At 48.7% G+C, this 11,365-nt stretch overlaps 1 protein-coding gene and 1 pseudogene across 1 annotated transcript; one reads left to right on the plus strand and one right to left on the minus strand.

The window, feature by feature from the left end:
• The first annotated feature begins 677 nt into the window (after positions 1 to 677).
• On the plus strand, positions 678 to 8,759 carry LOC118094065 (lipocalin). The gene is made up of 7 exons (XM_035134052.3): positions 678 to 1,046; positions 2,100 to 2,239; positions 3,728 to 3,804; positions 4,217 to 4,333; positions 4,639 to 4,740; positions 7,212 to 7,237; positions 8,569 to 8,759. Exons 1-6 carry the CDS (start codon positions 948 to 950, stop codon positions 7,235 to 7,237), a joined length of 561 nt encoding a protein of 186 aa, XP_034989943.1. The 5' UTR covers positions 678 to 947; the 3' UTR covers positions 8,569 to 8,759.
• Positions 8,760 to 10,915: 2,156 nt separating this feature from the next.
• On the minus strand, positions 10,916 to 11,305 carry LOC118093962 (small ribosomal subunit protein eS12 pseudogene; annotated as a pseudogene).
• Positions 11,306 to 11,365: the final 60 nt, after the last annotated feature.

Below are 11,365 nucleotides of genomic sequence, written 5' to 3' on the forward strand. Positions count from 1 at the left end.
TTTTGGGTTGCTCAATTTCCCATTGTTTGCATGTCGTAGCTGCAGTTGCTCTGTTAGGGGAGAAAGCTGCTGACATTGTTATTAGCGATCCTTAATCCTTGACACTCTGCATGCAGTTTAGACTCCCCCTTGCTTGCAAACCCAACATTTCCCCTGTGCAACACATATCAACTTATGAGTGTGAGCTTCTTGGCAACTCTGCTCATGCCTACACCCAAATGTATCCAAGTTGCTTCTCAGCATAGCTGTCAAGTTTTCCCTTTTTCTCATGAGGAAGCCTATTCAGCATAAGGGAATTTCCCTTAAAAAGGGGGAGAACTTGACAGCTATGCTTCTCAGCCTTTTGACAACACTGGTTTATTCTTTCTTAAGGATCCAACTCTGAACAGGACATGCTGTGCGTTCTCCGTCCTTGGCTGAACTTGTTACTCCCATGCTGTCAAGTGATCTATTGTTGTTGATATGGAAAACAAATAGATGCTTTTCACCTCTTCTGACGCCTATTGCAGACCTGGTCATTGTGGCTTTGCTAGAAACTATAGCCTGCTCTCGATTATCTCTATCATTCACCAAAAGGCTCTTACTCGTGGATCTAACCCCATTTCCTATGGTGATGCACAAGCAGAGTGCCAGCAGAGTGCACCAGACCCCAATACTTAAAAACCCTTCCCTGCTCCAGGCTGCAATAGGGAGTCAGCATTTCGGAGGGGGAATAGCGGGTGGGAAATTGCAGCAGCTGTTCCGCCCTCTCATGAATTCTTTCCCTGTTCTCTCTCTTTCTGCTTTGTGTAACAGACCATATCAGTGGGGGGTGGGGGGAAGATAGGTCAGTGTGATCCCACCCTGAAGCATTGCTCAACTGGCCAATAAATAGCCGGCTGGCCTGAGTTTCTGGACAGGCTGTGCAAAGAGAGGCCAGCAGCAGACCCAGGAGAGCATTAGGCACAATGCGGACACAATTCTTCAGCGTCTTTGCCCTGACCCTGGGCTGCCTGTCCCAGGTACAGGCCGAACCGGCTGTGCAGCCTGACTTCCAGCAGGATCAGGTAACAGAGCCTTTCTTCCCCCACCCCTGCCCCCAGCTCAGGGGCCAAAGAGCTGAGTTCAGTTGTCTGCATGGAGCTTGGCTTAAACCTAGCAAGCCCCGTCCCTGGATAGTCTGCCCAGGACCCTTGCAGAATCTGAAATGAAATGACTTATTTCATTTCATCTCCGCTGGCATGTTCCAGGCATTGAAAAACATATGCTTCTCATCCAAGCCAAGTCCTGTGGAGGACGAGAAAAGACGATGACCGACGTGAGGATGGTCTCATTGTCTGGCTAGTGCCTGTGCAAAAGGAATGAGAAGGAAACTCACTCGCTACCTCTTTACATAATGCCTGTGCCAATGATCTGCATGTACAGGAATTTTGGAAGCTGCCTTAGACCAAGTCAGACCTTTGATCTAGCAAGCCCAGTATTGTCAATACTGGCTGGCAGCAGCCAGGATTTCAAGTGGAGGCCTCTCCCAGCCCCGCCTGGAGATGCTGTCAGTGGGGATTGCGAAACAGCTGCTCTACCCAAGGAGCTAGAGCTTTTCATATCTCAGAAACTGGGAATAAATAGGGAAGGTGTTTTGAAATTCTGGAAATAATCTGTTTGTTTGTGCCCCCACCTCACCCCACCGAAATGTGTTCAGCAAGGGGCACAACTAAGAGACGAAGAGGGATAATTCTGACTTAGCTTTATGTGCTCCCAACTCCAAGAGAGAGTTTTCCACCAAAGTTTCTTAATTTATGGTGGTTGGAGGGGAAATCTGAAGAGGCTTCTTCTTTAGGCAAAACTGCTCTAAAGAGAGCTGTCAGTATGCCTCTCCTCTCCCTGCATCTTTAATGCCCAGGCCAAGCAAGATCCCTGTGTTATTCTGAAGCTTGCACTGTTTTTAGCACAAGTGTGAGGGAAGAAGAGCCAATAGCAGCACAGTGGGCTGGCTAGCAATAAGTAAAGGTTTATAAATCAGGGAACTGGGGCCTCTCGTCAGCCCACGAGGCATTGCGTCCCAACCCAACCCACCCCACCCATTGGGCCAGGCAGCAGATTCCAGAGCAAAACGTTTGTAGTTCACAGGGAGATGGTACAGCATTGCCCTGGCCTCCAACTCCCTCTGGTTCAAGAACAAGAAGCAGGTGATGAAGATGTGTACCACAGTGGCCGTGACCACGGAGGACGGGAACCTGGATATCACCTCCACTTATCCCAAGTAAGGAGGCACAGGTGGGCTGCCAAGCCTTGGCCTGGCGTGTTCCCCCCCCCCCGAAACAGATGGAATTAATATTGTGGGATGTTGCAGAGGCCTCTGGTCACAATGGCATCAAAAATCAGGGATGAGTGAGATTAATGGAGGGTCTTTTGTCAGCACAGAAGGCTAGGAGCAGAATCTCCATGTTCAGGAGCACTGATGCCCAGATATGATGGGAGACTGCGGCTGCCTTGCTTGGAAGCAATCCATGCTGAACTGATCCTGGAGTCAGGGTGCTGGGCAAGATGAGAAGAGCCAGGCTGGATCAGGCAAAAGATCCACCCAGCCCAGTTTCCTGCTTCCAAATATGGACAGTCAGATGACTTGGGCAATCCCCAAGCAAGGCATCAGGCAATGACTCTTGCCTGTTGCATGCTCCCTGACATCTAGGGGTACACTGCTTTTGGACATGGAGGTTCCATAGTGCTTTCACAACTGATCACTGTTGTTAGCAATTGACCCTTCTTCTTGCATCCATAGAACCCTTTAAAAAGAAAAACCATCTAACCCCATGGCCACAAACCTTGTGACTGGGGGTTCCACAGGTTAATGATGCACCGCTTGAAGCTGTTATTATTGTTTCAGGCAGCCCATAGAGATTCTGCAATAGACAGATGTTGGGCATCTCATCTCATCTCTCAGCCTCTGTGTTCTCCACCTGTAAAATGGGGATATTCATGGGTTGCCATTCACCAGGGCTGTATGCAGCTCTGTGGGCCTGTGTTTGAATCCTTCATCTATAGGAACCCAGCTGTAGATTTAAGGTAAAGGTAAAGGGACCCCTGACCGTTAAGTCCAGTCATGGACGACTCTGGGGTTGCACACTCATCTTGCTTTATTGGCCAAGGGAGCTGGCGTTTGTCCACATGTGACCAGCATGACTAAGCCGCCTCTGGTAAACCAGAGCAGCGCATGGAAACGCCGTTTACCTTCCCGCCGGAGCAGTACCTATTTATCTACTTGGACTTTGACATAGTTTCAAACTGCTAGGTGGGCAGGAGCTGGGACCGAACAACAGGAGCTCACCCCGTCGCGGGGATTCGAACCACTGACCTTCTGATCGGCAAACCCTGGGCTCCGTGGTTTAACCCACAGTGCCACCCAGGTCCGTAGATTTACAATATGTACTTGCTTATAAATGTGACCCAAGAGCATTGCATAAGCGAGACTCTGCCAACCTGGTGCCCTCCAAAGGATTTGAGCTGAACATTTGGAAGAACTTTCTGATAGTAAGAGCTGTTTGACAGTGGAACGGTCTCCCTTGGGAGGTTGTGGACTCTCCTTCCTCGGAGGCTTTTAAGCAGAGGTTGGATGGCCATCTGTCAGGGATGCTTTAGCTGAGATTCTTTGAACTCAAAACCCTGAAGGTTGTTCCCGTAAGCCAGGAGGCTTCCTGAGTTGGCTGCCTGTGCTTCTCCTTCTGTCCTGCTCTCTCTCTCTCTGCTCTAGGCTCGACCAGTGTGAGACGAGGAAAAGCCTTTTTGTCCGGACTGAGCAGCCTGGACGATTCCAATACACCAGCCCACGTAAGTGAGAGCCACATCATCTCCCGTCTGGCTGGACAGCAGCCAGGCAGCCCTCAGTCAGGGATGGGTTGGGAAAGAGATTGGCACCTTTCTGACTTAATCCCTCCTGGCTGCTTCCAAGCAGGGCACGGAAGAGCCATCCCTTGCCAGACGCAGAGGGAAACTGGTTCTAGCAGCTGGGGGCTGGGTGGGTGCCAAACCAAGCCAACCTGCCAGTGGCTTAGCACCATTTGTATCATAGAATTGTAGAGTTGGAAGGGACCCCGAGAATCATCTAGTCTAACCCCCTGTAATCTAGGAATCATTTGTGTGGTGTGCAAAGCCAGTGTCTGGCAGTGATGGGGTGTGGCTGTGTGACTGTGTCTCCTTGCTGGCTCCAGTTCAATTCCCCTCTTGCCTCCTTCGATGCCAGGCTCTGGAAACCACTTTGACGTCCGCGTGGTCGAGACCAACTACAACGAGTACGCCTTGCTGTATTCCATTTCCAAGGAAAGAAGCCCCAGGAATTGGGCAATGGTGACACTGTATGGTACGTCTGTTCCTCCCGCTGCTCGGCCACCAGGGGGCAGCCTTCCTCCCTTCTGCTCCCCCACCCCCACCCTTCTGGCTTGCGCTGCTCCCCTTGGGGGCAGAGGACTGGGGAGACTGGGGGTTTTTTTTGCAACCAGATCGATTGGGTGGCAGGAGAGCTGAAGAGTTGGAAGGGGCCATGAGGATCATCTGGTGCAAACCCCTTTTGCCCAACATGGGACTCGAACCCACAACCCTGAGATGAAGACTCTTGTGCTCTCCCAACTCTCCTTGCTCAACAGTGCTTTATGTTTCTGGTGGCAGGTAGAAGCAAGGAGCTGAGTCCCGAACTGCAGGAGAAGTTCACCCAGCTGGCCTTGGCAGAGGGACTTGGTAATGAGGACATCCTCTTCTTGCCCAGCACTGGTAAGTGGGAGAACTGGGAGCAGGATCAGGACAGGCCTCAAGTTTCTTCCTCTAGGGATTGCCATGTGGGGTTTATCATGGGTTCACCTGCCTCCTGCTTGCTTGGACAGAGGGCAGCAGTTCATAAACAGTTTTCAGGCCCCTTCCCCTTGGTACCATAAAAACTCATCCCAGTGCCCCCATCGTGTCCTAAGAAAAGGCGTTATTTGGAATAGCGCTCTGTACAGCACACTATTTTTCATTTTCATTTATTTATTAAATTTATATACCGGCATTCATCACAAGATCTCTGGGCGGTTCACAAGATAAAAAAAACAAAGTAGAAGCACAAGTAAATAATTAAAACGCTAACAGTATGACAACAACCCCCACTCCCACAAACACATTTAAATGTAAATAGAGTGTTAATCAGCCCAAGGCCTTGTTGAAGAGGAATTTTTTCACTTGGCGCCTAAAGGTGTATAATGAAGGCTCAGGTGAGCCTCCCTGGAGAAAATATTCCACAAATGGGGAGCCACTGCAGAAAAGGTCCCGTTCTTGTGTTGCTGCCTCTCGTGGAGAAGGTACACTAAGCAAGATAGTAGCGCCATGACATTCAGAGCAGTAGCCATTGATTGTGCATTGAGTCAAAATCCAATTAAGACTATTTAGTTTAATTAATGCAATGAAAATGATGTTTGATCCAGCGATAGCACCTGTTTCAAAGCCCAAAGGTCATTTACACCTCCAGCACCCCCTGGTGCCCCCTAGAATATTGGCACCCCCACCTTAGGTAATCACTCCCCAGAAGTTTGTGTACAGGCATGGTCCTCACAATAAACGGATTTGTTGTTGATGCACTCCCCAGAAGGTTGCACTGCCCACCTGGGCAGCCACTAGGCTAGGATGTAGGTAAAGTCTAATCCAGGGGTCAGCAACCTTTTTCAGCCGTGGGCTGGTCCACTGTTCCTAGACCTTGTGGGGGGCCGAACTATATTTTGAAAAAAAAATCAATGAATTCCTATGCCCCACAATTAGCCCAGAGATTCATTTTAAATAAAAGCACACATTCTACTCATGTAAAAACACCAGGCAGGCCCCACAAATAACCCAGAGATGTATTTTAAAGAAAAGGACACATTCTACTCATGTAAAAACACACTGCTTCCCGGACCATCTGCAAGCCAGATTGAGAAGGCGATTGGGCCGCATCCGACCCCTGGGCCTTAGGTTGCCTATCCCTGGTCTAGTCCATTGCAGCACTTAGTTTTGCCTCACCAATGGCACATGGCCCCAGAGAAGTTTTCCTGAAGGCAGTGTGGCTCCCCATCCTTGGTTTAAAGGGGTCCCAGTCCCTGCCTGGCCTGTCTGTGATTCGAATTCTGAAACCCAAAATATTTCTTCACTCTTAAGCTTCGGTTGCCAAAACATAATTTCAGAAGTTTGCTTTGTTTTCTTTCCCTACCCATTGATTTAATACATTGATCACATGCCTTTTTAAGGAAGAGATCTCCATGACACGTACAAATAAAAAACTCAGAAAAATCTCCCCCCCCCCAAAAAAAAACGAAACGCCATTTCAACACAGCTTTTTAGAAACATCAGAAATGTGCAGCAGTCTTAGAGCTGGCACAAAATCAACAAACGATGGGGCTCCATGCCAACAACAAATCAAAGTGCACAACCGATATTTTTTTTAAAGCCCCAATTTAAATAGGACTCTTGAAAATTACAAAGAGGAGATGAATCAGCTAAGAACATCTGAAAATACCAGTCAGGTGGAGCTTGCCTAATATCTGGGGAATTGAGTTCCACAGATCCATGTAGGGATCCTTGCTAGGATTGGTTCCCAAAGCAGTTCACAGTTAAAAACCCATCACCATTGTCAGTCTATAGCCCGTGTATATCATAAAAAGCATATTATATCCTTGCTTTTCAGCTGATGTAGGGTCAGGATCCACAGCACACTGACCATTGATCTGCCTGCTGGTCCTGTTTCTAGATTTTTAGCGGGGAGTATATGAAGAAAGAGAAGGAGAAAAACTGAGTAGAGAGGAAAAACAGGCATAAACGAGTTTCCTGCTGGAATTAAAAATTAAGGATATCTGGCCTTATGTGTCATGCATCCCGTATTCCCAGCCTGAGCAACAGAGGGGAGTTTGCAACTGGGCACAGATTACTGGTTAAGAAGCCACTTTTGGTCTCTTGCAGCCAGACACTCTGAATTGCATTGTGGGACTGGGGTGTGTGTGTTTAGCAAGTAGGGAATGCAAGAGTGCAATGGGCTTGCCTAGTGGTGCTTGTGTGGCCAAGGTTGGACTAGAAGACCTCTGGGCGCCCTTGTTCCAGAGCTGTGATTTGATGGCCACACAGGACTGTGCTCTGGGTAGCAAAGCGACCCTTTGCTCACCAGCATGCAGCACACACACGCACCACCTTCGAATGCCTTTGGACCACTCCCTGATCTCTCTCCTTGCCTTCTCTCCGGACAGATCTTTGCATGACGGACGATGCGTAGGTGAGTTGCCTTTTACTCTGTGGCTTGTGGTAGAGGCAGGCGGTGGGCAGTGATACATTTCTAGCAATCGAAAGGTTGGGGCTCATACGTGTCTGTACCGACCGAGGCCTTTCCTCACAAACCCTGGCAGCGCATGTGTGTCAATTGCTGGGGAAGGAGTGCACAGGGTTCTCCAGAGCATGGCTTGTCAGACATGATATGTATTAACCTTTGTGTAATGTGTGAGCCAGGCCACAGTCCTGAGCAACAAGTGCCGAGGGCTGCTTGCTTAAGAACATAAGAAGAGCCTGAAGGGTCAGACCAATGGCCCATCTAGTCCAGAATCCTCTTCTCAGAGTGGCCCATGAGATGCATATTGTAGGAAACCCGCAAGTAGGATTTGAGCACCAGAGCCCTCTCCCCTTCCAGGTTTCCAGCCACTGGTATTCAGAAGCATGGCTGCCTCTGACCGCAGAGGCGGATTATAGCCATCATGTCTGGTAGCCAGCGATAGTTCTCTCCTCCATGAGTTTGTCCGATCCTCTTCTAAGTCTCTGAACGTTGGTGGCCATCATTGCCTCCATAGTTTAACTCTGTGATTGCTTAGATGACAAAGAGGGAGGGAGAAGAGGCATGGAGGCGATTTCAAGGGAACTCAGTTTTCCCAGGCAGGGCCGGCCCTAAGGCAAGGCTGGGTAGCCAGGGCGCCGGGGGGGGGGGCACCGCGCTGCTGCGCCCACGGCAGCTGCGCTGCATGCTGCGCTGGGAAACAGGGGGGCACCGGAGGGATGTTCACACCAGGGCGCCAGATATGCTTAAGACGGCCCTGTTCCCAGGCATGCTCTACCCAAGTCCCAAACTCTGAGAGGCAAACAGGAGCAAGAGAGGCCTTCATTGTTTGGGAGCATCTGTGGGGCTGCAGGTTGGCTTCTGGAAGGCCCACAAAAGGTTGGCCTGATGATCAGCCATGGCAGTTCTTGGGGACACAATGACTGCCCTGCTGCTGATTCAGACCAAGGGCCCAGTCTCCTGGGCATGGATGTGATAGTTGCGCTCAGCTGCTCGTCCTCAGCAGGGGCTGCTCAGAAGGAAACTGTTTCTGTACATGGATGCTCTCTTGACAGACCTCTGAATCTGTCTTGTCCCCTTTTAAAGCTAATAGAGGCACACCTGGTGGCAGGGAGTTCCGCAGTCATGGTGTGTCAACAAATACAGTTGTGTGTAGTTTGCACCCAGCGGAGGGCTGAGCTTGCTTGGACACCACCAAGGGGAATTGAGACTTCTGAATCTGGTGGTTGCGATTATATCCAGAATGCAGAAATATGTGGCACACACACCCTTTCCTTTTTAAGCTCCTAGGTTGAAAATCCAGGTTTTGCTTCGAGCAAGGAAGCTTCATTTTCTGACCCATCTGCCAATCCTTGACTTCTCCAGCACAGACATAGCACCTGTTCCCTGTTCAGCCATGAGCACTTTTCACCTCTAACCCACCCCTGTAAAAGCTGATCCTTGATTAAAAATAAAAAAGTCACACAAAATGGTAGTGTTGCTGTTTTGGTTTTGTCATTGGGGGAAATCTCCAGGAATACACTCCATTAATCCTCAGCCCACAGGTACATGAATTATTATTTGTTACTACTATTATAATGTCATAATAAGGTAATATTTCTTCCTACAAAAAGTATCAGTTCCTGCCATCAGGAAATACTGCATTTCTTCCCAGAGTTGCCTTTTGCACCATTGATATCCCCCCCCAGCCAATTTTTAAATTATTATTATTACTACTACTACTACTACTACTACTACTACTACTACTACTCAAAGGCACTTGAACTATCTATTGAATGCATTAGGAAGGGTGTCTTAATCCTTCAACCTGTTTATCCATGTAGCCCACTGCTGCCTACACTGGCTGGCAGCAGCACTCTAGGGTTGTCTCAAGCAGAAAGAGCTTGGCACTCCCACAAATCTCTGGCCCTTTTAGCAGGGGAAGTGTCAAGCTCTTCTGCACGCATAGCCAGAGGATGTGGGTGACTGTCTGGCACAGAAGTTAGAATAATAGAATTGTAGAGTTGGAAGGGACCCCCAGGGACATCTAGCAATGCAGGAATCTCAGTTAAAGAGTTGTCTGACAGTGGAACTGTCTCCCTCGGGAGGTTGTGGACTCTCTTTCCTTGGATGTTTATAAGCAGAGGTTGGATGGTCATCAGTCATGGATGCTTTAGTTGTGATTCCTGCATCGCAGGGGGTTGGACCAGATGACCCTTGGGGTCCCTTCCAACACTACAATTCTTTGGTTCTATGATCAGTATTGGGGGGGGGGGGTGTTGAACAGGGGTGACCGAATCAGGAGAGAAAAGGAAGTGCGGAGAAAGGAGTGATCTCTGTGTAGGAGAGAGTTGAGAAAACTGACAAGGAAGGTGGAGGGAAAAGGGGAGTAAGAGTAAGAATGAGGGTGCAAAGTCAGTTGCAAAAAGGAGGGAGTAGGAGGCTTGGGGATAGGGCTGAAGATGAAAGCAGGGGCATGAAAGGGCCTGAAAAACAGAAGATGGAATGAAGGTGAAAATGGGTGCAAAGCAGAGCTGCAGAAAGAAGAGATCAGCAGCTCCAGAAATGAGACCAACCTGCCAACTCACAGGTAAGCTGGCCCCAAGTTGTTAAGGGCTTTATATTATAACAGTCACACCTTGAACCTAGCCAAGTAGCAGATTGACAACCAGTGCAGATTCCTGAGCACTGGTGTTGTATGCTGAGAAGGCCTCACTCCTATTAGCAATTGTGCTGCTCCCGGTTCAAGTGCATTGCCGTAATCCAGTCTTGAAGTTACCAGTGCATGAACTGCCGTGGCCAACTTTTCCCAGTCCTAGCTTTTCCCTGGCTATATTCAATCATTTCAATGGGTCTAACTGTGTAAATGCCACCTATAGTCTCCCATTATTTCAATACCGGGTATTGTTGCTTCCTCTCCCCTTTCCAAATAGGATGCTCATCTCCTTTCCTGAGCAAGGTTCCCATGCCTTTCAGTTGGTTAAAGCATAGTGGTGACAACCTCAAGGTTGCAGGTTCGATCCCTGTATGGGACAGCTGCATATTCCTGCATATTGCAGGGGGGTTGGACTAGATGGTACTTGGGGTCCCTTTCAACTCTACAATTCTATGAAACTATGAATCAACCTCTACCACTTTTCTAGTTCTGGGCATGCAGCAACTGGGAGGAATTTGAGGTCCTTCAGGTTTTGCTGTTTGTTTAAAGAAGCCAGTACTTTGAAGGGGGCATATTGTGTACATTTTCTCTTAAGGCATCTTGGCTCAGCTGGAAGGCCTTTGCACAAGGGGATTTAGGAAAGCTTCAGGAGGATTTAGATAAAGGCAGGATTAGTTTGCAAGCCACTTCCTCTCTCTCTCTCTCTCTCTCTTGATTGCGGCTGGCTGGGAGTTTCTGCCCGCTGGCAAGAGAGCAGTGGCTCTTGCCACAGGTTTCAAGCCGCAACAAACAGACGCCACGGTAATGTTAGCAAAACAATGAAAAGGTAAACCACCGTGAAGTGCAAATATTTAAATGTATATGCACCAACAACCTTCACGTATACAAGGAGATTCAAAAATGTGTACAAAAGCTCATGCTCAAAGTCTTAAAAGTCCAGTATAAAGTGCAATAATCAAGTCCAATAATAAAGTGCTATGATGTAGCATGCGTTCTTATCTCTTCCCATGCATTCTTATCTCATCCTTCCTTGCCATTGTCTTTGACAACAACACAACTGCAGCCCACAACTTTATGGGTTTTCCTTCTCTGTCGATCTTGCAGAGATGTACCCATTCACCCAGCTTCTTGTTGTCATCAACCTTTATCAGGTTGATTTGATGTTCAGCACAAAGTGCTTCAACCAGTTTGACATACATGGGCTCGTCACAATTGGATGTGAGGACACAAAGGTGGGCTTGGCGTTTGTCTAAGGCCTTGGCAGCTTCACGAATTCCATGGGCTAAGCCATTGTGGATAAGTGCGGTCTTCAGCACTTCTTGAAGGGCGGTGTTGACATCCATTACACCTCCAGCACCTCCAGCAGCAATGCCTTCCTCGGCCATGGTTGGTGGCGACTCTCCTGCCCGGGTGGTTGCTCACAGCTTCCATGAACCGATGGTGGG

The sequence above is a fragment of the Zootoca vivipara genome, chromosome 5 (assembly GCF_965207765.1).
Source record: "Zootoca vivipara chromosome 5, rZooViv2.hap1.1, whole genome shotgun sequence".
Lineage (NCBI taxonomy): Eukaryota > Metazoa > Chordata > Lepidosauria > Squamata > Lacertidae > Zootoca > Zootoca vivipara.